At 41.2% G+C, this 27,743-nt stretch overlaps 1 protein-coding gene and 1 long non-coding RNA gene across 7 annotated transcripts in view; one reads left to right on the forward strand and one right to left on the reverse strand.

Annotated features, from left to right (window-relative positions):
- Positions 1-26,798, forward strand: part of NR6A1 (nuclear receptor subfamily 6 group A member 1) — a 221,792-nt gene extending 194,994 nt beyond the window's left edge. For 2 of the 6 annotated variants that reach the window (XM_081588637.1, XM_081588642.1), the window contains exons 4-10: positions 3,655-3,710; positions 10,181-10,335; positions 11,672-11,899; positions 13,211-13,465; positions 20,263-20,384; positions 24,538-24,690; positions 26,418-26,798. In XM_081588637.1, coding sequence (XP_081444763.1) covers positions 3,655-3,710; positions 10,181-10,335; positions 11,672-11,899; positions 13,211-13,465; positions 20,263-20,384; positions 24,538-24,690; positions 26,418-26,506 — 1,058 coding nt within the window. In that variant the 3' untranslated portion in view covers positions 26,507-26,798. The remainder of the gene's footprint in view (positions 1-3,654; positions 3,711-10,180; positions 10,336-11,671; positions 11,900-13,210; positions 13,466-20,262; positions 20,385-24,537; positions 24,691-26,417) is intronic. The other 4 variants (XM_081588638.1, XM_081588643.1, XM_081588640.1 and 1 more) reach the window with 3 other exon arrangements.
- Positions 21,865-26,478, reverse strand: LOC145545051 (uncharacterized). The gene is made up of 2 exons (XR_014081837.1): positions 26,282-26,478; positions 21,865-24,732 (listed from the first exon to the last, which is right to left on the reverse strand). It is a non-coding gene; the product is annotated as an uncharacterized LOC145545051 (long non-coding RNA).
- Positions 26,799-27,743: the final 945 nt, after the last annotated feature.

The raw sequence follows: 27,743 nt of genomic DNA on the forward strand, positions 1-27,743 counted from the left end.
GTCGCAGAGAGTCGGGCACGACTTAGCAACTGAACAACAATGACAATACTGTTAATTAATTGCCGATCATATTTGAGTTTCACTAGTTATCCCAATGTCCCTTGTAGCAGTTTCTATTTTCTAATCCAGGAGCCAGTCCAAAATCACACATTATATTTAGTTCTTAGGTCTCTTTAATCACCTTTAATCTGAAGTGGTTCCTCATTCTTTTCTTATCTTAAATCATTTATTCTCTAGACTGTCCCTTAATTTGGGTTTGTCAGTTTTCTCACAATTAGGTTGCTCTTGACGCAGTTTTGGTGAGAACGCCACAAATGCAATGTTGTGTCCTTTTTGTACATCCTACCAGGAGTGCATGGTGGGCTTCCCTGGTGGCTCATTGGTAAAGAATCCACCTGCCAATACAGGAGACACAGGTTTGATCCCTGATGCAGAAGGATCCCACATGCCACAGAGCAACTAACCCCATGTGCCACAGCTATTGAGCCTGTGCTCAGAAAAAGCCTGTGCAGCAGTGACTCAGCACAGCCAAAAATAACATAAATTTAAAAATTAAAAAGAGTACATGGTATAAGTTTGTCCTATTATTGGTCATGTTAACTTGGACCACTTAGTTAAGGTGGTCTCACTTGGATAAGGTGATGTCATCAGATTTTCCACTATAAAGTTTCTTTCTGAATAGAGGCAACAGTATGTGCAGAGGCAAAACATGTTGTAAAACAGCATGGCATGTTCAGGAGCCAACAGCTCTCTATAGTACAGTGTAACGTTTGTGGCATAAGATGAGAATGGAGAGTCCCATAAGAACCAGATCCCAGAGAATCTTGAATGCCAAGCCAGGGAACTTGAATTTAATTAACCAATAGACCACAATGAACCCAGTGGATTTTGAGCAGGGGTTTGATGTAGTTACCTTTGTGTCTGTCTGTCATTCTGGTTTCTAGGTTTGGTTGGCTGCCCAAGCCTAAGCAGGTGAGAAATGCGTTCTAGAGCAGGAAAAATATTTGTGCTGCTTCTGAACAGATAGAAGAACCATAGCTGATGCCATTCTCTTAGGTTTAGATGAGAGGTGCAGCAGAACTCTTTCTGTGATCCTACCCAAAAGCCCTTTGTTTTGTTGTTTTACTAAGTTCACTACCAGAAAGACTCAGGCCTGCTGAAAAACTTGCTCTTAACTCAGTGTAGCCTCAAGGAACAAGTACAGCTTTAGAATAAGAAGACCTAAATTGAAATCCCTGCTCTATCAGTTCTTAACTGAGTAACCTTGAACAAGTCCCTTTTTGTCTAAACTGCATAGGATAATATTAACGTATACTTTGTGTGTGTGTGTGTGTGTGTGTGCATGCGCGCATGTGCGCTGCTGTTTTATTTTTTAATTAACTTATTTATTTTAATTGGAGGATAATTGCTTTACAATATTGAGATGGTTTTTGCCATATATCAACATGAATCGGCCACAAGGATACATGTGTCCCCCCCATCCTGAACCACCCTCCTATCTCCCTCCCCACCCTATCCCTCTGGGTGGTCCCAGAGCACCAGCTTTGGGTGCCCTGCTTCATGCATCGAACTTACACTGTCCATCTATTTTACATATGGTATTGTACATGTTTCAGTGCTATTCTCTTAAATCATCCCACCCTCGCCTTCTCCCACTGAGTCCAAAAGTCTCTTACATGTGTAGCAAAGGAGATACAGATGTAAAGAACAGACTTTTAATATATACTTTTTAAGGTTGTTGTGGTGATCAATATATCTGAGTATGATATAAGTTTTAAAGTGTGAGCCAAATTTTTGTTTTAACAGAGGCACTGTGACACATAATGTTGTTGCCCACACTTCAGGCAGTTTCATGCCATTTTAACAAATGTTACCATCTCTGATTAAACCAGTACTATTGATTACTTTATGTTCTTCTTTAAATTATCTTTTTTAAAACATCAAAAGTGAATTTTCAAACAGTTTTTTTAGCACTTCAGTGAATGGAAAATCTATTTTTTTAATGCACATTAGGATAAATGTATAATTAAGAGCTTATCTGTGCACAACCTAAAATTATGTTTCTCCAGTGGGAGGCACACACATTTTGGGAAATTATAGTGGTGGAAAGAAAGTTGGTCTTAATCTGATAGCCTGGGCTCCAAATCTTGATTCTAATATTTAGTTTCTATCACCCAAAGGAAAATATTTTTCTGAGCATTAGAGTTGTTTGTTCAGTGGGATTGATAATACTAATAATACTTTACTCATGGGTTAACTTCACGCATGACAATACCTGACATGTATATGAGTTTCTTACTCCAGGTGGGGTTGAGGGACAACACACGTTTTTAAATAACAGAACAAGAAATTGGTAAAATGTAAATCTTTAAAATTTATGGCACTTTAAACAAGAAGGAAAGCATGTTGAATTCCTTCCTCACCTCCAAGACATGGAGAGTGAAATATCAAGTGAGAAATATTCAGTGTTGTACCTGCCGATGATAGATTTTTGTTCTGTACCTGTGAGCTGAAGCAAAGGTACGTGTGAGATATCAGTATTGGAAATAGAAGTGTCTAAAGACTGTCACTGACCCTGAAACAGCAGCAAAGGAATCTTAAGATGTTTAGAACTTGAAATTAGGTTAAAAGAGCTTCTAGACAGCAACCATTATGTCTCTAGGTAATATATATCTAGCTTATATGTTTCTTGCCCCCAATTCACAGCATCCTTTTAAAGCAGACTGTTACCTCCCACTTTGTAAGTGGAAAGTAGTCACTCAGTCGTGTCCAACTCTTTGCCACCCCATGGACTGCAGCCCACCAGGCTCCTCTGTCCATGGGATTTCCCAGGCAAGAATACTGGAGTGGGGTTGCCATTTCCTTCTCCAGGGGATCTTCCCAACCCAGGGATCAAACTAGGTCTCCTGCATTGCAGGCAGATTCTTTGCCTTCTGAGCCACCAGGAAATGCCAGGCCCTATTCTTGGAGCTTTAGCTAAATTATATATAACCCTCACAATTCCCCATAAGACAGGTTCCAATATTCTTCTTTGTTTTTCTGTAAAACTGAAATTCAGAGAGATGAAGAAACTTGTTTGTAATTACTCAGACCTGGCAAAAATAGAATTTAGACTCAAGCTTGTCTAAGTCGGAATGTGTATTCTTCCAAGACCAAGAATGACTTGTGCTTTAAGGAAAATGAACTTCCTGCCAGCCTTTCAGTTATCCCAGGTAACTGTTAGGCTTGGAGCCTTTACCTTTTCAGGCAACCAACAGTGCCCTAAGGACTTTATAGATTGGATAACCTAAACTGGAAGTAAAAATATTGTATTTAAAAATGGAAATATTCATTTTGTCTCCACCCAACCTTCTTGAATTTATCAAGGCTTTCAAATTCATCATCCTGGTGGGATGTTTGAAACTGTAGGACTATTAAAAATGCCATCATGTTTGTTGAGCATATTGAATGTATACAGTGTGTGTATCCAGTGCCTTGGGAGCCCAAAAGTATCTGCTGCCTATGATGGAAAAAATATGTGCTTTGGGTCCAGAAAGACCTGTGTTTTAATCTTAGCTTCACCAATTACTACCTTGTACTTTTGGCCAAATAAGTTCTCTTTTTGTGCCTAGACTCTTGTGGGCATGCTTCTTACTATTTTATATTTACTTCCAGCAATCAGAGAAGATGGCATGCCCGGAGGCCGGAATAAGAGCATTGGGCCAGTCCAGGTGAGTTCTGGGTCTTACTCTGTGTGGTGCACCCTGGAAGCTGAAGCCTCCAGATGGGCCTGAAGCTGCTCACCTTGATCCTCCTATCTGCTTCTGGTGGTGAGCCAACTTTACTTTCGTTCCTGTTAAACTGCTTTTTGAGCCTGGGTATGAATGTGTTTTGAAAATCTTAAATATATAAAGATAATGATTAAAGTTCTTGTGATCCCTCAACTTGCTTAAAGGATTTTTACAGAAGGTGAACCCAATTCTGGTTCTAAAGCATCCAGAGGATAATTTATTTGTTAACTTTTTGGCCACACGGCTTATGGGATCTTACTTCCCTGACCAGGGATTGAACCCAAGGCCCTCAGCAGTGACAGCATGGAGTTCTAACCACTGGACTGCCAGGGAGTTTCCCAGAGGATTTTTATGTCAGTCACTTAAGGTTGTAGGTTGTAGTTAGTCTGACAGAAATCAGCAAGACTACTTAGCTATTCAATGTTGTTAAAGGTATTTCCGCATCAAGTTCATCGCTTATTTGTAAAGTAAGGAAGGTAATACACATTCAGTCCCACAAACATTTACTCAGTAGTACTTACTGTTTGCCAGACCCCCTGTACTGTAAACTCAAGTCTAGTGGGAAAGACATGTTTTTGAAGAGCTGGGTTAAAGGTAGGTGAAACTGGTGGCAGAGAAAAAGCGGCGTAAAGGATTTTATAGGACTTCCCTGGTGATCCAGTGGTTTAGGCTCCATGCTTCCATTGCAAGGGATGTGGGTTCTATCCCTAATTAGGGGGATAAGATCCCACATATCATGTGACCAAAAAAAAGAAAAAAGCAGGGGACGGGGGAGAGTGTTACAGAAGTCCAGGCAAGAGATATAGACTGTGGTTTCAAGTAGGGCAGTAATAGTGCAGATTGAGGAAAGGGAATAGATTCAAGAAGTATTTAATAGGTAAAATTGATAGGAGTTATCCACCTGAATGTAGGAGAATGAGAGAAAGACAGGAATTCAGAGTTGTCTTAAGATATACACTGATGATGTACGAGGGGGTTTTCTGTCATGTGAGCCTGGTATACGTATGCACTCAGTTGGATGCACTCAGTTGGATTCTTGTTTTAATCAAACATTTTTATTCATTTATTCAAATCATTTATATCTCTTGCAAATTAATATATTTCAGTCTCCATACATATCTGCTCTATTTTGTGTAACAAAAACATATAACATGAAATACACCTCCTTAACAAATTAAGTGTACAATACAGTAGTGTCAACTATATGCACATTTTGTATAGCAAATCTCTAGAATTTTTTAAGCTTATGACTGAAACTTCAATAGTAACTCCGTATTTGTCCCTTTCCCCAATCCCTAACAACCATCATTCTACTTTCCCCTTCTAAGAGTTTGACAACTTTTGATACATCATATAAGTGGAATCATGTAGTACTTGTCCTTCTGTGACTGCCTTATTTCACTTAGCATAACGTCCTTAAGATTCATCCATGTTGTAGCACATGACAGGATTCCTTCCTTTTAAAAGCTAAGTAATACTCCATTTTTGTATATAACACATTTTGGGTTTTTTGTTTTTGCTCTATGGTTTTTGCTTTTAATTTTTATTGGAGTATAGTTGATTTCCAATGTTGTGTTTCTGTTGTACAACAAAGTGAATCAGTTATACATATATCCACTCTTTTTAGATTCTATTCCCTTTATAGGCCATTACTCAGTGTTGAGTAGAGTTCCCTGTAGTGTAGAATAGGTCCCTTTTTAGTTACCTATTTTATATATAGTAATAGTATAGGAGATTCTCAATCCCAGTCTCCCAATTTTTCCCCCACCCATTACCCTTCTAGTAACCATAAGTTTGTTTTCTACATAAGTTCATTTGTACTATTTTTTTAGATTCCACATAAAAGCTATATCATATGATATTTATCTTTTTTTGGCTTACTTTCACTCAATATGACAGTCTCTGGGTCCCATCCATGTTGCTGCAGATGGCATTATTTCATTCTTTTTTATGGCTGAATAGAACATTCCACTGTATATATGTATATATGTACCACACCTTTATCCATTCCTCTGTTGATGGACATTTAGGTTGCTTCCATGGCCTGGTTATTGTAAGTAATATATAGCACATTTTGTTTATTCATCCATTGATGGACATTTAGATTGTTTCTACCTGTTGGCTGTAGTGACAGTGGCCTTGACTACAATGAACACGGGAGTGCAGATATCTCTTCAAGATCCTAATTTCAACTCTTTCGGATAAATACCCTGAGTGGGATTACTGGGTCATATGGTAATTCTATTTTTAAGTGTTTGAGAAACCTCCATACTATTTCACATGGTCACCACACCATTTTATATTCCCACCCAAGTGCAGAGTGTTCTAATTTTTCCCATCCTCTCCAGCACTTCTTGTTTTCTGGGGGGTTTTTGTTTGTTTGCATAGTTGTTTATTTGATGCTGGCCATCCAAATGGGTATGAGGTGATATCTCATTATGGCTTTGATTTGCATTTCCCTGATGATTGGTGACATTGAGCATCTTTTCATATGCCTTTTGGGTATTCATATGTTTTCTTTGGAGAAATGCCTATTAAGTATTTTGCTACTTTTTAATCAGGCTGATTAGTTTAATTGACTATTGGGTTGTAGGAATTCCTTATATATTTTGAATATTAACCTTTATCAGATATATGGTTTGTAAAAATTTTCTGGAAGGTGCCCATTCACTTTGTTGACTTTGTTTTGCAGAAGTCTTTTAGTTTAATGAAATTCCATTTGTCTGTTTTTGCTTTGGTGTCATATTCACAAATTCATTGATAAATTAGGGTTATTGGATTAACAAATATGAGCTACTATATATAAAATAAATAAGCAACAGGATAATACTTTATAGCACAGGGAATTACACCCATTATCTTGTACCTATAATGGAATAGACTGCAAAAATACTGAATCACTGTGCTATAAACCTGAAACTAACACAATGTTGTAAATCAACTACACTTCAATTAAAAAGAAAAATCAGTGTCAAGAAACTTTTTCTCTATGTTTGCTTTTAGGAATTTTTAAAATTTTATGTTTGTCTTTAACCTGTTGAGTTGCTTTTTGCATATAGTGTGGGTAAAACTCTTAATTCCATTCTTTTGCATATGGATAGTTGGTTTTCCCAGCACCACTTGTTGAAGAGACTCTCCTTTTCCCATTGTGTAGTCTTGGCAACTTTGTCAAAGATGTTTTGAGCATATGTCTGGGCTTATTTGGGGGATCTGTATGTCTGTCCTTGTGCCAGCACTTTACTGTTTTGATTACTTTAGCTTTGTAATATGTTTTGAAATCAGAAAATGCAAGGCCTCTAGCTTCATTGTTTTTTCTCAGGATTGTTTTGGCTGTTTGGGGTTCTTTGTGATTTCATATGAATTTTAGGATTTTTTTTTCTGCAGAAAAAATGCCATTGGAATTTTGATAGGGATTGCATTGAATCTATAGGACACTTTGGATAGTATGGAGTTTTTAACAATGTTAAATCTTTTAATCTATAAACACAGGATGTCTTTCCATTTATTTGTGTCTTTAATTTCTTTCAGCAGTGTATGAGTCTTTCACCTCCTTAGTTAAGTTTATTCCTAAGTATTTTATTCTTTTTTAATGCTATTGTAAATGAGATTGCTTTCTTAATTTTCTCTTCAGGTAATTCATTGTTATTATATAAAAATGCAACTAATTTTCCGTGTTGGCTTTGTATCCTACAGCCTTGCTGAATTCTTTGATTAGTTCTAATAGCTTTTTGGTGACATCTTTAAAAAGACATAGAAAGACTGTATGTCTTCTGTGAACAGAAATAGTTTTACTTCTTTCTTTCTAACTTGAATGACTTTTATTCCTTTATTTCTTTCTTTAATTTGCCTAGTGCTCTGCGAGGACTTCCAGTAATATCTAGAATAAATGTGGTAAGAGTGGGCATCCTTGCTTTGATCCTGATCTTAGAGGAAAAGCTTTCCATTTTTTACCATTGGGTATGATATTAGCTGTGGGCTTTTCACATATAGTCTTTATTTGTATTCTTTTTTTTTTTTTTATGTTTAGATACAATAGAAAATTTATCCATTGGGAAGAATTCTTAAACATTTCCTCAGTAAAAAAAAAAAATTTTCCTCAGTGAAAAACCTTCCTCAGTCTTACCTAATGTTCTTTGAGTACCTTCTGTGGCTCTCTCACCATGCCAAGGGATCTTCAGTTATTTACATCTACAGACTCTCTGTTCTCTCCAGAACTGAGGAAGCTGATGCTCAGAAAAATCTGTTTCATCTGTCATTGCATTTGTAGTTTTGATACTGTGCTTATAATTTTCCTTTTAGTTTTTTTCTGTTTCTAGGTGGTATGTTAGGAAGAGAGAGCTGTTATCTCCAATTCCTTAATTGTAATTAAAAATAAAAAGAAATAGAATTTCCACTTATTGAGCACCTGTTGTGCCCTTGCACTTATAACTTTATCTTAGATTAACCTCCCAAGTCTATCTGACTTAAACCTGTAAGATAGTGAGGTTTGCTCCAGCATCTAGTGAGGGAACCATGAGCCATGAGGGAGTATTATTATCTCTGTTTAACTGATGAGGGAGCTAAGGTTCAGAGAACTTGAGTGATTTGCTCAACAATAAGTACCCAGATAGGAAATGGTGGATGAGGTTTAAACCCATATTCAGGCACTCCCAACATGCCCCATCTCCTGTTCAATGCATTAGTGATTGCTTAGTGTCCCATGGGACCCACAGGGAGAGACTGCTACAGTCCAACTTTGACTCCAGCCAGAATAAGCGTGATTTTACCATAATTGGCCCTTCTCACCAAACTCAAGTACTTTCATGCCCTCCATGCTCTCACCACCATCACTGAGGCTACACATTCAGGGCCTCAGTAGATATTTTGCAATTTGATGGCACCATTTGTCTTTGCATGTCTTGTAAAATGTAAACAATGTTCTGTGTTCTACACACTTCTAAGAAAAAAGATTTGGGTTGGGTTTTTTTTTTTTTTTTTTTTTTGGCTATATGTGACTGAATAAAAAAAGACAAACCCTCTAATTCAATATACAGTCCAAGCTACTTAAAACCAATCACTCAGCTTGAGCACCAGGTAAACATTTCTTGTTTCCCCTCCAAGTCCTCTGTGTTGGCTGACTTCCAGTTCTAAGTGTCTCCTGTGTTTATGATTGGAGCAGCTCTAGGTTGCCTCATAGACTGCTGCAACAAAGAAGTACGCAATTTTGAGTCAGATAGACTTGGGAGAAAATGTCCTCCCAGGCTTTTCTTAGGAACAAAAAGCAAAAATTCATCTTGAGTCTTCCTACTCAACACTCACTCTCATTCTGTGTGCTGACTTTAGCCACCTTGGCCTCAACCCTGGGTTAAACACTTTATAGAAGAAGTGTTTGTCCACTCCCTGTATGGCATTGTAGTTAGAGCACTGGACTGCATACATGGCTACTCCGGCCTCTTCCTCAAACTCCTGCTCAGACATGGGCAGGTCAGTTTGCTTGTTGGAGCTATAATTTCTTTTATTCAATAGGCTTAGAAATGTCTTTCTTACTAAGAAAACTCAATGTAAAGGTGTATAGTCAGTACTTAATAAGTGGACATTTATTCATTTATCCATCATGCATTTATTTGAGTACTGCTTTCTTCTAGATCCTGTCATAGCCTATGGTCTTATTGGGGATGTTTTTGTGATACATTATCCACTGGTGATGAAGATATCATTGTCAACCTTCTATAATAGTTACTATGTGCTAGGCTCTTTTCTAAACATGTGTTAATATATTAACTAATTTAATCCTCACAACAATCCTATATGACACTTACTATTATTCTCTCCACTATACAGATGAAGGCACTTAGGTTTACATAATTATATGACTTGCTCTGAGATGGTACAACTAGAAAGTGGCAGAACCTGGATTAGAACAAAGGTGATTTGACTGTAAAATTCAAACTCTTAACTGTTATGCTATTCTGTCTCTCAGAATACACAGAATTATATGAGTGGATAGAAGAAAGACCTAAAATTCTATCTGTACTTAGTAATAGAAGGATTCAAAACGAAGGTGACATTTGAATTGAGTCTTAAAGGGCAAGTAGGAGTTTGTTACTGAAGGGTGGTGTTTCAACAGTAGGAAAGACTAGATGAAGGACAAAGAGGAACGTTGAGGAACCTAGAGGCTTTGGGGCTTTAGCGGAGGGGAAATGGGCAAAAGGAAGGCTGTGGTGAGCCATAGTGCTGGTAGGCAAGCAACCAAGCTGTCCTAAGATTATGAGAGAGAGACCTGAAGTGTGGGGGTGGAGGGGAGGAAATTTGATTTTCTCTCTAGAGAGTTCTAAGAATCCCCATGAAGTTTAAATAAGTTCTCAGTCCTAAAAAAGGAACAGAGGGTATCCTGAGCACTCAGTCTAACATATATCAATACCTTATCAAAGATATCAGAGGAAGAGATCGAAAGGATTATGTCTGGGCAAGAATTTGAGGAAGAGGCCAATCACTGGAGCAACCATGGTGACAGCGACCACAGCTCCCCTGGGAACAGGGCTTCAGAGAGCAACCAGCCCTCACCCGGCTCTACACTCTCCTCCAGGTGAGCTTCAGGGCAAACCCAGCATCATCTGGGGGTCACCCAAAGAGTGGACTCATAAGCAAGCAGCCTCTGGGCTGGGCTGGTATTCCTGCCCATCTGTCTCAGCCACTGTACTCTTGCTTCCTCAGTCTTTTGGGGTAGGAGTCAGAATAATGCAAAGCAGCATTTTGCAGCCATATTTTAGCTAAAGAGCTTGAAAATGTTGGCATTCTCTTGCAGACTGCTAAAGTGCTGTAGCCACTATTGGTGTCCATACTTTCTTCACCTAACAGAATGACATTTTAATTGTAGCTCTTTTCTCTTGGTTATTTTTTCACTGGGGAAGAAAAAAACACATTGACAATACTGGACTAAGCTATCATTTCTCTGCCTCAGCAAGAATGAAGATTTTCACATTATAAATTTTAAGAAATAGTGAAAACTTTTCAAGTTAGTCAGATTTGCTAGTATCATGAAATACCAATTTTTGAAGACTCTTGGTTCTAGAATGGTATCTTAAGTTAGTTGTTAAGTGTGAAATATAACCATCACCAACAAGATTCTTTTCTCCAGAAGTCTCTGCAATAGGACATTTTTTATAAAGGCCAAATAGTAAATATTTTAGGCTTTGCTGACCATACAGTCTAGGTCTCAGCTACTCAGTTCTGCCATTGTAGTGCAAAAGCAGCCAGAGACAATAGGTAAATGAATGAGCATGGCTGTGTTCTAATAAAACTTCATTTACCAAAACAGGCCATGGGCCATAGTTTACCAGCCATGTTACAGGAGATTCATCTAGGTAATATTAGTTGACTGAATGGTTAGATTTCACCAAAAAGGGGGGAAGATAAGAATATGCCTTTCTCTTGATATTTCATTATAGTTTTTATTCATTCATTTGTTCCCTAGTTTGTTCCTTCCTTTGAATGTCCAAGGAGTTGTTGCCACATGCCAGATTCTTTGCTTGGTGCTGATTTGTTTTGTGGTCTGGCGACCACTTAGCCTGTCTCTGACTTAGTTGTCCTAGCAGTATAAAATATAAACACTCACCTTTGTCATCACAGTCTATGAATAGTCTGTGAAACTCCCCAAATGTGGCAAAGAGATCAGGTAATCAATATTTATTCAGTACAACTCTGCCAGGTCCTGACTGTCCAAAGGTGAGCCACACCTATACACGCGCGCACAGAGTCCCCATTGAGTAGGGGAGACTTGCATGTTACCTTTGACTATGGTCCTGGCTTACTGAAGATAGAGAGCATAGCCAAAGAACACCTGAGCCACCTCCTGGCTCACTTCCTCTGAGGAGGCAGTGGACCTGTGATGGTTTTGCTTGACATGAGACTTTTCTCTCCAGCAGGTCTGTGGAACTAAATGGATTCGTGGCGTTCAGGGATCAGTACATGGGAATGTCTGTGCCTCCACACTATCAATATATACCGCACCTTTTTAGCTATTCTGCCCACTCGCCACTTCTGCCCCCACAAGCTCGAAGCCTGGATCCCCAGTCATACAGTCTGATTCATCAGCTGGTGTCAGCCGAGGACCTGGAGCCATTGGGCACGCCCATGTTGATTGAAGATGGGTGAGTGAGCCCTGCAGCTTCAATGTGGTCCCTTCCCCACCCCCACCTTCATCCCAGGCTTCTCTACCCCAGACTTTGAAATGAGTCAGGGTATAATAAGTGATGACTCAGGCATCAGAGGACAAATCTGTGCTTATCATTGAAGTCAGTGGTCTCTCATTTTTCTCTTGAACATCTTTTCTCATAGATCTGGGGCTATTTATCTGTTCCTATGGAACTGGGATTACAAGGGCTTTTGTTTCTGGTTGGGCTTAGGTAAGCCAGACCTTGGAATATGTTTGAGCGCTTCTGTGCCAGAGATGAGCTGTAATTCTGGATATAATCATACATTAGGTTTAGGCTTCTTAACATACTACTGGTTGTAGCCTGTCTGTATCCCTAGGCAACATACTCAGGGGTAGCCTAGTGCCATGTGCTCCTGTGTGCAGGCCTGAGTGAGTGGAAGAAATACTCTCAATCCTGTCAGCTCTGCCTGAGTAGATAATAGTTCAGCCGTTTAGGCCTACCCATTGCTGTACTCAGTAGTCATTTGACCTGGACCATAGGCTGTTTCAGTGTTATTAAGCTTAGATCTCATCCTTCACCCTGCCGCCCAAGATACCCTGAGATTTCTTAAGCTAGTCTCCAGTTTCAGAAGAGGAAATTCAGTTATCTTCCTACAGGGAAGCCATCATCAAACCTTTACAAATCGGGTGTTAGGGTGTGGAGAAGAGTCACACCACAGGGCTTTGAGAAAAAGAAAACTGGGACCCTATTTCCTCCAGCCGAGAGATGAGGAAGGCCCTGTTCCTTCCATTGCACAGCTTAGAAGGGCCGAGCAACTCTAGTTTCCTGAACTCTGACCACCAGGGGGTGCAGTGAGAGCAAGAAACGCTTCTGAACATGTTGTATTCTCTTTCAGCTGTCTCACCCCAAGGCTCAGTTTTGTGTGGGCACCAGATGTACTCTAATGGAGCTTTCACTGCCAAAACTGGTGCACGAATGACTGGGAATTTTTTTGTAACACGTGAAGCATTAGTGGACACCGACATTAAAAGTCATACTCCTGACAACTGCACAAATTTCTAAGGCTTCTTTCCCCTTTGAACCTTTTCTTACCAAACCTGCCCCTCCAGCCCTGAGCTTGCTGCGGGCCCCAGTCCTATCCTTTTATCATTAGACTGAATTGAATTGAGCTGGAGATCCATGGTCAAGGGCAAGGAGCCCACTGCCAGAGACCCTTTGTGCCCTTAGAAATATCCTCGTCCTTGGCCCCCATCCTCATGGCTTTGGCCACTAGAAGTAACTTTCCCCTCTCGTTACCCTCTCCAGATATGCTGTGACTCAAGCAGAGCTATTTGCCCTGCTTTGCCGCCTGGCTGATGAGCTGCTTTTTAGGCAGATTGCCTGGATCAAGAAACTGCCTTTCTTCTGCGAGCTCTCAATCAAAGATTACACGTGCCTCCTGAGCTCTACATGGCAGGAATTAATCCTGCTGGCCTCCCTCACTGTTTACAGCAAGCAGATCTTTGGGGAGCTGGCTGATGTCACTGCCAAGTACTCACCCTCAGATGAAGAACTACACAGGTGAGAGCTCCTTGCTGGGGAGGAAGTCTCAGGCAACCAGACCATTGTCATCTCTGCAAGGCTGGGTGCCTGGCACTCCACAGGATGGGCATTAAAGCCACCCAGGGATGGACATGAATCTTCACTCTGCTGCTGACTAACTTGTAACTTTGGTCAAATCTCTCATCCTCAGGTTCTGAATTCGTAAGGTAGGGTAATGACAATACCGCCCCAACAGGGTGGTTGCAAGGAAAAAAATGATCATGTGCAGCAAAACTTAGCAAGTGCTAAGCTGTTACTTTGATCACATCTGGATTACTGAGTTAATGTATCTGGAAAAAACAGAAATCTGAGATTTTCCTGTAAGGTGAGGGGCTGGGAGCTATCATTTACAATCCAAGAACAGGAGCCCGGAGTTATTGTAGTACCTACTGTGTGCCAAGCACTGGGCTTGGTATTTTACATTATTGTCTTTCTTTCTCACAGCCTCTAGCGTTATAGGTGTTGTTATGCCCATTTTATAGGTAAGAAAACTGAAGTTCAGAGGGACTTGCCCTTGAAGGTTTTAGATTTGAACCCAGTGTCTAGATTGAATCTGTGCCTGCCCAACTGAAATCTTAGGCTCTTTCACTGTATCTCAGATGCAGTAAGTTAAGATCTTGGGACTGAAATACTGAACTCGCCTTTCTTGATGTTTTCCACTGACTAGGATCCTTCTAACCTCCTTCATTAGAGCAGGTGACACCCCAAAATCAGAAAAAAAATGATCCATTGATACATTTCTGACTTAACTTATTCATGTGAAAAACAAAGTTTAAATCTTATTTTAATAGTTCACCTTTACTAGGCATTTTAAAATAATGGAAATCATGACATTCTAGAACACCAAGAAAGAGGGAAGAAAAAGTGCCTCCATGGAAGGAAGCTGGAGAAGGTGGAATACCAGCCCCCAAACTTCTCTGCCACTTAATCATCATGCTAAGCTGAGACTTAGGCTGGGAACAAAGCTCCAGCACCTTCAAAGGCCCTTTGCATAGCTGAGGGAGGGAAGAGTCTGGGTACTTTCTCCACCAGTTTTCTAATATTTCCTTATTAATGATGCTTACTGGCTTGATGGTAATCTATAAACGACAAGAGTTTTAACCCAGTTGACATTTTGTCCTTAAACAGAGCTGTCTGATTTTGCAGATAACCTAACCCCTTGTCTTGAGCCTCTAATTCACTTGTTTCCATCAATCTCCTGTCACCTGCTCTGTAACTCTGGGCCAACTGAGTGTTTGGATGGCCTAAGCCGGCTTTAATATTGTCAGAGTTTGCAGAGCTGGCCCAGTGAGCCTGGCCTCCCTGTTTGCCTGGAATCCACCAGTGCAGCTTGAGGCTGCCTAAAAAATGTTCTCTGCCCTCTGTGGGATGATGAGTTTTCCCAAACCCTCTACAGGTAGGCAGGGATCACTGACCGTGTAGGGTTCCCTGGCTTTATGCTTCATAAAAAACACCCTGTCCCACTCTTTCCAATCCCTTGAGCTGAAAGAACAAGTCAGGGACCAGTAACAGCTGAACTAGTGAGGCAAGTTTTACTTTCTACAAAGGGTCCTTATCATAGAGAATCTAGAGCTCCACTATCCAGCATAATAGCTGCTAGCCTCAAGTGGCTATTTACATTACTTAAAATTGAAAATTTAGTTCCTCATTTACACTAGCCACATTTCAAGAGCTCTGGAGCCACATGTGGCTAGTGGCTGCTGTATCGGACAGTTGCAGATATACAATAGAACATTTCCATCATCGTAGAAAGTTCTGTTGAACAGTGCTAACTCTGAAACACGAGTTGCAGCTGAGCTCTCAAGTGGGTTCTGAGGATAAGAAATAGATTTGTTGTTAGTAGTCCCACTCCACTATGGAATCCTTCAGTGGAAAAATACAAGTTAAACTTAAGCATGTCATTTCTGATGCAGTGCTGATTTATTGAGCACCTATTGTGTGTGCTGGGAGGAGAGGTGTTGAGATAACAGATGGTGCAGACATGGTTTCTGACTCTGAGATGAAAAGCTCATATTCTTGATTTAGGGGATTGTGGGACAAATAGAAGCAGATAGAATCTACACTTCAGGGTGATACTGGTGGAGATTGAGGAGGGCGTACGAGGGACTGTGAAAGCAGAGACTAGGGAGTGAGTACCTCTACTTGCATGATCAGGGAATGCTTGCCAAAGAGGAGAAGACATTTGAGCTGCATCTTGTAGGGGAATTTTTGTAAGCAGATTATAGAGAATAGGAGGCAGGCAGGAGACTAACACAGAGTCCTAAAAATTATAGAGATTCTGAGTGAGTGGTTTGAACATGTAACCAAAGTGCAATCCTATGGATTAGAGTATAGAGAGAATACCTCTGAGAGAGAACTGAGGGGAGGAATGACAGGAGAGAAAGAAACAGGAAAGACAAGACATCAGGGTACTCAAAAGCTAATCTAAAAAAATTTGGATTTTATTGTGTCAATGGTATTAAGTCATAGGACGTTTTAAAGTGAAACAATTGTGTATCAGGTTGCATTTTAGAAAGATTCCTGTGGCTATAGAGTTCAGGTTGGGTTGCATGGACAAGGCTAGAATACAGGGTAAGAAGCTGGTCCATAGCCCAGGAAAAGTCAACAAGTCCTGGACAAGGCAGCAGTGACAATGGGATTAGAGAAGGCAGCACAGAGTTAAGAGAGGCCAGGGAGGTAAAGTCAGTGGGACCTCAGTGAGTGAAGAATTTGGGATACTGCCAGGCAAGTGGGCCAATTCTCTTAACCAAGATAATGGAGCCTGGGAAGAGAGATGCGCCTGAGATTGACTCAGAGCCTGAGATCCATGTGGAATTGCCCAGGAGGCCAGAGGAAACAGAAGTACAAGAACCTTGGGAATCAGGCTCATCACTGTAAGGTAGTCCCCACTCTGCGGAAACCCAGGCTGTGGAGTCTGTAATTGGCCATAGCTCTTTCCTACCTTGCCTGCTCCAGGGTTACTCCCACTCCCCCAAAATGCCTTTAGTTTTTCACAACTGTTGAATGCAAGTGAGTTCCTGCTGTCACGAAAAGACTTTTCTCAGATGATACATGACCACCTCCTTTTCTCTTCTCAAATATTGAATCAAATTTATGGTGCCCATTTTCCTTAATCAGGCTGTTATCAGACAGTGAGCTGGGTGAATTTGATTTAAAGCAGATTGTAGCACCAGCCAGTGACTGCTCCTGGCCCTAATCAAGACTCCTTCACTCTTAGGAGAAGATGCCTTGCACTAGATGGGCTTTAATGGGCATGTCTATCTTGTGAACACTAGCTCCATTTCTGCCAGATCTCTGGAAAGTTGCCTCCTAGCTTCCTTGCTAAGGCCCTAGCTATAGGTTCAAGGAAACTCAGTCTTTTCTTTTGGTTGTGATAACAGGAGTGATGCTACTGCTGCTGCTGTTAATAATGATAATAGCAAACAATTATAGACTATTTATTGTGCCAAAATCCATCTTCAGTGCTCTACAAACATTATTTGTTTAGTCCTCACCACTTCCTTAAGGGACTGTACTGATAATATCCTTGTTCCACACATGAGGAGCAAAAGGTTCAGAGAGTGAAAACTCAAGGCTGCAAAGCTAAAAGAGATGGAGTTGAGATTATCACCTTGATCTGCTGTGCTCCAAAGCCCAGACTCTACCATTACTAAATTTTTTAGCCTTCTCAAAAGTTTGACTTTCTGTCCTGCAGCCACAGTCTGTCTTCTCATCTTGGAGTCTGTATGTGAGTGCTGAGATGGCAGTTCCTCTAAGGCTATGGCTGATGACTGTCTCTGGGAGTAGGTGCATTTAGATGAATGAAAAAGAGACAACTGGGCCTTTCAGCTCCCTTAATGGGACATAACTTACACAGTGTCAGCTTCAATTGCTGACTGAATGGTCCAGTGGTTTGGGGGATCCTTGCAGGCATGTTTTCCTTGTCCCAGCATGCTTGTGTAATGGTAACCTAGAAGAAGAATGGGTGTGTTTGTCCAACTTTCTGCCTTTGAGTGCTGATAATTTGTAGACACGGAATACAGGGGCGTTAGAGCTGTGGAGTGGGCAGATGTGGAGGAGGCACGGCTGCAGGAGAAAGCAGGCCCATGGAACAGAGAACAATTTGTTTATCGGGGGTGGGATGCGGGGTGTGGAGGAAAGCTTTGCAGTCAGGCTGTGGAGACTGAGTGGGGGCTGCTGGGCTGGCTGCCAGCCCCCCACCATGACTGCCAGGGGTCCATGATGGTTGCCTGTCCTAGAAAACTTGGGAAAACGGGTATGTGCTCTCCCTAAGAGAGAGGGCAGATCTGGGTCATATACTCAAGCCAGGCATGTGGGAGTTCCTTTGTGTCCCTCAGGTCAAGACTCAACTAGGAATAGGTTTGGCATTGCTGTCTGGGGGTCTGGCTGCTAGCCACACACCTGCAGGGTCTGCAGAGCCAGAGTGAGCACTTGGGGCGAGAGGTTACTGATGAGGGGAGAGCGCGTTATCTTTGCTCGCTACACTGCTTGGCCACCAGACAGATGCTGACACTGCTGCTCTACTTGCATCCTCCTCTTTCATGCCCTACCCCATCCCATCTCCTCCCTACCCCTCCACACAGATACTAGTGGGCATTTTCAGTAAAGACCTTTTACGTCTCAAGAACAGAAGTAGCTGGCAAAGTACTGTGATGAGGAGTGATCTTCACCGCCAGGCACACTGCCTGCTGCAGGTCTCGCATTGTGGAGGCAGCAGAGGGGCTGTTCTGTGCACTGCAGCAACTCTAGCACCCACTCTGGGTTGGGTGCTGAGCTGGGTTGCTCTGGAAACACAGACCTCCTACAGTGGCTCCTGTGTTAGCCTTTCCCGGTTGCCAGTTAAGAACAAGACAGTCCGGGGATGGACAGTGTAATGCTGAGAAGACAACAGGTTTGAGATGAAAAAATGTTCAGCCTTGGCCCCACCACCACTTACTTATGTTATTCACTTGCAACTTTGGGGAAGACAGCTCTTCTGCATCCTCATCCCTAACATGAAGGTGGTATTACTTATCTCACAGATTATCAAGAAGGTAAAATGTAAGACCACAATAAGGGTATGGTGAATAATCTCTCTGAGCCTTTGTTTCCACATGTGAACAAAGAGGATTATAATATCCATTTTGTGGATTTATTGGGAGTATCCAATGAAATAATGTATGTAAAATATTTAACGAAGTGCCTGGCAAGTAGCAAACACTCAGCAAATGGTAGAAGAGTAGATATGGTTGTTACAGTGGTTATTAAGTATAAATCTGTCTATCAACCAGTCTGGGAAAGTATTAATAAAGTTGTAAAAGCCATTGGGCCAACAGCCAGAGAGAAACAGAGTCAGCCATGCCAGTTCAAATCAGTGAACTGACTGGGAGCCAAGCCTTAAGGCGGAGAGGGTCAGGGCTCTGGATTGCGAATAGCTGCTGCTGCAGCTCCCCCTACTGCTTGAGAAGTGTAGGTGCCTCTGGCCCCAACAAGAGCCGGACTTTCCCCAGGGAAGAGAAAATGTCCTGCTTGCCCAGGAAGCCAAGCCCTTGCAAAGCCTTCAGAGTCAGCACAGAAAGCAATAGGACCCAGACAGCAGTAGTATATGCCCAGGAGTTCTGGACCCTACCCAGACTGGGCCTTCTTGCCTGGCAAGGGGCTACAGTACCCAGATCTGAGCATGTCGCCAGGAAGCAGCTCTGAGGCTAAGCACCTTCTCTGTGACTCAGCTGTCTGGAACAAGAAGACTAGACACTGGGCCTCACCCTAGCTTTTATAAACTCCTATTTCTCCACTAAGGCTTTGCCTTCTTGGTTTGGAAGTATCTCCATTTTTGGTATAAGATATTCCCCACTGTGACCTGGAATATTAGTCCCCCAGTCTAGAGCTCCTTTGCCTAAAACTTGGTCTTTGCCTCAAGGAATTAACTTCTCATCCAAAGAAAGCAGCATGGTCAGCATTGAGTCTTCTCTGCTAATGGAGGACACCTCGGATTTTGAGAAAACCAAGATCTTAGGGACCTGGCCCAGTTTCAGGGTTCTAGGTCTGTTTCAAGATGGCCATGTGCTTATGGACCAGTCCCCTCTGTTCCTTGAACTTTAGTGTCTTATCTGTACAGTGGCAATTGTAATCTCAGCCCATAGGGCTGAGAACATTAAATTAAATAAGATAATACATACAAAGTACCCAGCACAGAGACTGGCATGACATGGAGGCTCAATTTATGTTTTCCTCCCTCCCTCCCTCCCTAGCTGAAGTCAGGCCTGCCAGTAGCCCTGCTGAGAACAGTAAACTTAAATACAGTCAGCAGCTTTTTCTTCATTGTGGCAATTGCACTCATAGAGTTACAACTCGTGGTAGCTGCCATTGTTACTGAAGGCTGCATCACAACAACATCAGTATCTTAATGATGTATTTCTCTACATTTACATCCCAAGCACCCGTTAAGCCTTGCACCCCAAGCAGGCAAGCATTATTTACAGAAGAGATCCTCAGAACTTAGAGGGGTGAAAGGACTTTCCCAAAGTCTTATAGCTTGTATGCGATGGAGCAGGATTTGAACTTGAATTTGACTGACCCTAATTGACCTTGAGAACAGCAGCTTGTATGAGCTGCCTTGGCCTCTAGACAAACCATGAATTCACCTGTTCTTCACAAGTGCTTCTGGATTCCATTTCCCCCAAGGTCAATCTCTTTCCTGTCTTAGCTGCCTTAAGGAGCTGTAGGAGACTTGTCTCCCTTCCATTACCTCCACTGGTAGTCAGAGCCCACTATTAACACCTGTGTCTTTTTTCCAGATTTAGTGATGAAGGAATGGAGGTGATTGAGCGGCTCATCTACCTGTATCACAAGTTCCATCAGCTAAAAGTGAGCAATGAGGAGTATGCTTGCATGAAAGCAATTAACTTCCTAAATCAAGGTGAGTAACTGAGGGTAGGAAGAAAGGACTTTGTTTTCTTTGGCCAGCAAATATTTGCCCTCATGTTTCCCCCTTACCCCCTTTACCCTCAGGACTGTTGCATCATATGGGTGCTGATCTTGGAAGTCCTGCGCTGCCCTCCTTATCACCCTGCCCCACTGTAGTGCAGGGCATGGTTTGGATTTTTTTTCTTCAAACCTAAATGCCACAGCCTCTATAACTCATAGAGGAAGGAAGAGGATTTGCTTTGTTTAGTCAGTTTTAGTGCATTTAAACACAGACACCAAGGACAGTACATGCGTCATTTAAAATATGCACAAGTTTACCAGTGACTGAAGAAGAGCAAAGTGACTGATGAAACTACTGGAGATAAGGAATCTGTGACAAGCTGGCAGTGGTTCTGACGGGCCCCTTCAGGGCAGAGTGGAGGTGCACAAAAACTCACACCCATATCAAGCATGGCTTTAGTTAAAAGAGTGGTGATTGTGATTTACATGGAGTGTTACCTGCGAAGTGGTGTTGTATAGCTGCTGGTAACCAGAGTATGCAAGAGAATTTGTGTTCACTTTTTTCTGGAATAGCATGTGAGTGAGCTGCTCTCAGAGTGGAACTGGGCTATTTTGCTGCCTGTGACATTGAAAGTGCTCTATTCCTGTATTCAGTTTCCTAGTCCAGAGACTCTTGATCCCCTCCTCTTTGCCAGCTCCTCCCTTGGTACTAACTAAACCTCCTCCTCTTGCTTCCACACCTTTTATGCATTTGTCTGGTGTTCTGTGTGCCTCCCTTAGGCCAGGCTCTGTGTCGAGCATTAAAGACATTGCAATAAATTAGATCCCAGGCTCCTGGCCTCAAGAAGTACACATTCTGATGACACTGGATACATTGCTTGAGCCTCAGATGAGGGGAGAGGGACTTCCCTGGTGGTCCAGTGGTTAAGACTTGGCCTTCCAATGCCGAGGGTGCGGGTTCCATCCCTGGTCAGGGAACTAAGATCCCGCGTACCTTCTGGCCAAAAAATCAAAACGTGAAACAGAAGCAGTATTGTAACAAATTCAATAAAGACTTTAAAAATGGTCCACATTTTTAAAAAATCTTACCAAAAAACACCCTCTACCACTCAAATGGGAGGAGATCAGTAACAACTACTTGGAGAAAGAAATTTGATAGTGGGGCCTCAAAGTCAGGGTCAGGTTTATATAGAATATTTATTAATATATTCTATGTATTAAAAAAGGGGATTATATATGTTTATATGTATATGAACACACTATATAATATATACACATACATGAGAAAGACATCTACAGGCATACCTTGGAGATATTGCATGTTTGGCTCCAGACCACCACAGTAAAGTGAGTGTTGCAATAGAGTGAGTCACATGAATTTCTTGACTCCCAGTGCCTGTAAAATTTATATTTATACTATGCTGTGTTCTATTAAGTGTGCAGTAGCATTTTGTCTTAAAAAGCAGAGTATATACCTCAAAAAAAAAATGCTTTATTGCTGAAAAATGCTAGCCATCATCTGAGCCTTCAGTGAGTCATAATCTTTTTTCTGGTGGACAGTCTTGCCTCTGTTGATGGCTTCTGATTGATCAGGGTGGTGATTGCTGAAGATTGGGGTAGCTGTGGTGATTTCTTAAAATAAGATAGCAGTGAAGTTTTCCATATGAATTGACTTTTTCTTTCATCGATGTATTCTGTGTAGCATGCAATGCTGTTTGAACATTTTACCCCCAGTAGGACTTCTTACAAAATTGGAGTCAGTACTCTCAAACCCTGCTGCTGCTTTATCAACTAAGTTTATGTAATATTCTAAATCCTTTGTTAACTGTTTCAACAGTCTTTACAGCTTCTTCACCAGTAGATTCCATCTCAAGGAACCAGTTTCTTCACTCATCCATAAGAAGCAACCCATCTGTTAAAAATTTTTTCATGAGATTGCATCAATTCAGTCACACTTTCAGGCTTCACTTCTCACTCTAGTTCTCTTGCTATGTCCACCACATCTGCAGTTACTTTCTCCACTGAAGTCTTGAGCTCCTCAAAGTCATCCATGAAGGTTGGAATCAACTTTTTTTCAAAATCCTGTTAATGTTGATGTGTTGACCTCTTTCAGTGACTCAGGAATGGCCTCTGAAATGGTGAATCCTTTCCAGAAGGTTTTTGATTTATTTTGCCCAAATCCTTCAGAGGAATCACTATCTGTGGGCAGCTATAGCCTTAGGAAATGTATTTCTTAAATAGTAAGACATGAATGTTGAAAAGACTCCTTGATCCATGAGGTGAAGAATGGATGTGTTACAGGCATGAAAACAACATTAATCTCATTGTACATCTCCATCAGAGCTCTTGGGTGACCAAGTGCTTTGTCAGTGAGCAGTAATATTTTGAAAGGAATCTTTTTTTCTGAGGAGTAGTTCGCCACAGTGGACTTGAAATATTTAGTAAACCACATTGTGAACAGATGTGCTGTCATCCAGGCTTTGATGTTCCATTTATGGAACACAAGCAGAGTAGATTAGTGTAATTCTTAAGGGCATTAGAATTTTTGGAATGGTAAATGAGCATTGTTCTCAACTTAAAGTCATCAGCTGCATTAGCCCCTAACAAGAGAATCAGCTTATCCTTTGAAGCCAGACATTGACTTCTCTCTAGCTGTGAAAAGTCCTAGATAGCATCTTCTTCCAACATAAGGCTATTTTGTCTATACTGAAAATCTTTGTTTGGTGTAGCCATCTTCTTTAATTATCTTATTAGCTAGATCATCTGAATAACATGCTGCAGCTTCTATGTCAGCACTTGCTTCTTCACCTTACCCTTTTATCAAGACAGCATCTTTCCTTAAACCTCATGAACCAACCTCTGCGAGCTTCAAGCTTTACTTCTGCAGCTTCCTCACCTCTCTTAGCCTTTATAGGATTGAAAGGAGTTGGGGCCTTTCTCTGGATGAGGCTTAGGTCTAAGTGAATATTATGGATGGTTTGATCTTCTATCCAAACCACTCAAACTTTCTCCTTATCAGCAATAAAGCTGTCTTACTTTCTTATTACTTTTGTGTTCACTGGAGTAGTGCTTTTTAATTTCCTTCAAGAAATTTTCCTTTGCATTTACAACTTTGCTAACTCACAAGAGGCCTAGCTTTCAGCCTGTCTTGACTGTTGACATGCCTTCTTCACTGATCTTAATCATTCTAGCTTATGATTTAAAGTGAGAGATGTGTGAGTTTTCCTTTGACTTGAACACTTACAGGCAATTGTACAGTTATTAATTGGCCTAATTTCACTACTGTTGTTTCTCAGGGAATTGGGAGGACCAAGGAGAGGGAAAGACACAGGGGAACAGCCAAAGAAACAGTCAGAACGTACATTTACTGATTAAGTTCACCATCGTGTATGAGCACAGTTTGTGGCACCCCAAAACAATGACAATGGTAACATCAAAAATCACTGATCACAGATTCACATAACAAATCTTATAATAATGAAAATGTTTGAAATGTTGCGAGAGTTACCTAACGTGACAAAGAGACATGAAATGAGCAAATGCTATTGGGAAAAATGGCACCAATAGACTTACTTGGTACAGAGTTGCCACAAACCTTCAATTTGTAAAAAATACAGTATCTGTGAAGTGCAGTAAAGCAAAGCACAATAAAACAAGATATGCTTATATGAAGGAAAAAAACAAAAACTGGAGGGACCCAATAGAATACCAGTGGCCCAGGTAGAACAGTCTTGAGTAGAAGCACACTGGAGACCATGTGTGAGTATATGTACAAGCATAAGAGTGTAGGTGTCAGCATGATTTCTGTCTAGCAAAGAGCAGATTTAAAGCTATTGTGAAGGATAAATTGGGAAATTATTCAATCTCTTGTTCAGCATCCACTAGTACCTGTTTTGTGCCAAACCCTGTGCTGGGAGCTAAGTATGAAGTTGAGAAGGATGACAGCCTGGCCCTCAAGGGGCTCAGTCTAGTGATTGTCCTTGATAATTTTTTCATTTATCTAATTTCTCTTCTCTTATTCCTCCGTGTCAGGAAAAAAAAAAAATCCCCTGTTGAGACAATGTTTAATAACTTTTCAGTGAAAGATACACATATTCAAGGAGCTGGTGGAAGTCCCTCCCATTTCCTGTGGTCTTTTTTCACAGATATCAGGGGTTTGACCAGTGCCTCGCAGCTGGAACAGTTGAACAAACGATATTGGTACATTTGCCAGGATTTCACTGAATATAAATATACACATCAGCCGAACCGTTTTCCTGACCTCATGATGTGCTTACCTGAGATTCGCTATATTGCAGGTAACGGGTCCTGGGCTTCCAATCCTTCCTTGCTTTTCTTAACTTGCGAAAGGAATGAAGAAAGCAGTGTTTTCAGGATGCTGTTGCCAGGCCCATCACCAGCTGAATAAAAGAAGTACTAGCACTGCCCCCAGAAAAATTTACATTATAATGAGAAATTTGTTTTTTCTTTGTAGGGAAGAGAATCTAACATTTCCTAGGCTCCTGTAATGTGCAGGGTACTTGGTGGCCTGTTATTCAATCTCAGAACAATTTCTGCAAGACTTATGGTTGACCACTCTATGGATGGGGAAGCAGGCTCAAAGTTTTTCAGATTAACTTCATTTCCTGAATTATATACATTAAAAGGGTGGATTTTACAGCATATGAACTAACTGTATCTCAATTTTTTTAATTAATTTTATTGAGTAGAATTGCCTATAGGTTTTTGAGGATCTTTCACTTAAAGTGGTGTCTTTAAAATAATTGTCAAAGATCCTGTGTTCACAAAGCAACTTTTGTTGTAGTTGCTTTGTGATCTTGACCCCCTTCTGAGCTTCTTGACATTTAAATAGATCCATTTCAACATAAAATCCTGGCTTTTACTGTTGTTGTTTTACTTCATTTGGTAAAGAATCTTGTTTACAGTTATCCAGCATATACTGAGGGGCAGCTCAGAACTGTGACGTCTGGGCTAAGATTGTTTCTGTAAAATTAAGGAATACAGTTTTGAAGGGAAAAAATGTTCAATCTAATAAAATCAATTGTTAACTTTTGGGCTGCAAAATAGTCTAGGAGATATGACCTGGACCTAAATAAACTGGTAGAATTTTAGGAGTGTTTTGATAGTTTATGTCTCAGTATTTTCAAAACTGTGGTCTTCCAAACGAGATATGAATCAGGTGCTTTATGAAATAGAGAGAAGTTAGTAATTACACCCCACTCTCCCCCACAGAACTGGCAGGGTTGTCAACCCTGTCAGCCCTTTGAATTACATGGGAAACTTTTAATAAATACCCATGCTTGGGTTGCACCTCTAGAGATTTTGACTTAATTGATAATGGAGTGGAGCCTGGTCATCAGTATTTAAAAAAAAACAAAACAAAACTCCCCGGTAACTCTAGGGTTCTGTCAGGGAGAACTATAGCCTCAGATATTTACAAAGTATATTAGCACACTGCGTGCTCTTAGAAGCCCTCCAACTTAAAACAAGCAAACCTGTTTTAACTCTGAATTTCTCAATTTATCTTCCCCTGTAAACTCCACCTCTTTCTTCAGGACATTTTATTCCCATTATACCATTCTGAAGAGCAATGTATTATAGAATGCTAGTTAAAGATTCTACTAGGAAATGAAACAGGATATAAGTTTCTCTAAGAGGACATCTAAGAATACTTCTCAGTTTCAGAGTCCTCATTTGTAAAATGGGGATAAAAAGTAATATCTATCATACAGAAATATTGTGAGAATTAAATGAGATAATGTATTTAAACACCTACCACAGAGTTCAGTATTCTTTGCATAGTAGGCACAATTAGCTTGCACCATTACTAGACTCCCTAGGGCACCAAAATGGGGCTAAGTATTAGAATGTTAGCCCAGTCTGTTTTACCTTTGTAATAGTCCTGGCACTTTCCTTGCCCCAGTCACTCAAAAAGGCAGTGTTCTCCTTTCACCAGCCCAAGAGGAGGCAAACATCATTTCACTGGCTGCCAAAGGTGACTCTTCTTTTTTCCACCTTTTCCCAGGAAAGATGGTAAATGTTCCCCTGGAGCAGCTGCCCCTCCTCTTTAAGGTGGTGCTGCATTCCTGCAAGACAAGTGTGGGCAAGGAGTGACCTGTCTCCAGCACCCCTCCTCAGGCCAACCCTAACGCCTGGGGTGGGCAGGACAGGCTCCGGAAGAAAGAGCCAGAGAGACCAAGATGGAGGCTGTGGAGCAGCATTGCCAGTTGGCTCCACAGCAAGAAGAGTTTTTGTTTGTTTGTCTTGTTTTTTAACCTCATTTTTCTATATATTTATTTCACGACAGAGTTGAATGTATGGCCTTCAACATGATGCACATGCTTTTGTGTGAATGCAGCCAATGCATTTCCTTGCAGTTTACAGAATGTGAAGATGTTTAATGTTACAGTGTTGTCATTGTTTAGAGATAGTTCTTTTGTATTTTGAGGGAGAGGGTGGGATGGGGCTGAGATGACTATTTCCATAATGTTGACAAAGATGACTACCTCAGTGGAAAGGGAAGGGTGTGAACAACCCTACTTTTTCCACACGTTCTCAGCAGACTCGTATATTTGTCTGTCAGAGAGCAAATTGCCTTTTTTTAGCTACAGAATTATCAGGTAAAAGAGCACACCATAAAAGGGGAAGTGGTGTTAGGAGGTTTACTAAGCAAGAGTAGGTGAGACATTGGGAACAGATCAAGAGATGAGGATTTAACCATCTCTTTTTTTTGGAAAGCATGAAAGTTGAGAGTTGGGCACAGTGACCAAATCTAAGTTAGGTGTCCCCCCTCCAAGCAAGTCCTCAGGGAGAAGGGTTTCTATTCTCACACCATACTCTGGGGCCTCCCCTCCCCGCCATCCATACCACCAGTACTAGTTTCTGCCGCTGTCACCTTTTCACCTAGGCAAAGCCCTAGTGATAAGCTGATCCTTGGGACTAGCCTGCAAGCTACTTGGGACTTACAGCTACCTAGTTTCCTTACTCTCCTCACACTCACTGCCTCTCCCTTATAAACGTGACTTCCTATTGACCCTTTGAAAAAACAGCTGAACAAAATGTCATGTTCTAAATCCTGATGCCCACTACTGATTTATTCTCTTTTCACCTTCAGAGGTTAGTGGGACAAAAGCCAGACTGCTAATAGAATGAACACTCCTCCTTTGGAGGTCCCTTTTCTCTCTCCACTCCATCCCATCCCACCTCCAGATCTAAATCAGAAACTGCAGTCTCTTTCTCAAACAGCTGGAAGGACCATTCACCCATCTGCTGACCAGAATTTTTGCCCCTACGTTCTACTCCAGGCTTTCCTAATCTCTCCCAAAATAAGATCAGTTTTCCTCAGAATAAT

The sequence above is a fragment of the Giraffa tippelskirchi genome, chromosome 4 (genome assembly GCF_054371585.1).
Source record: "Giraffa tippelskirchi isolate mGirTip1 chromosome 4, T2T-mGirTip1v1.2.pri, whole genome shotgun sequence".
NCBI classification, from domain to species: Eukaryota; Metazoa; Chordata; class Mammalia; order Artiodactyla; family Giraffidae; genus Giraffa; species Giraffa tippelskirchi.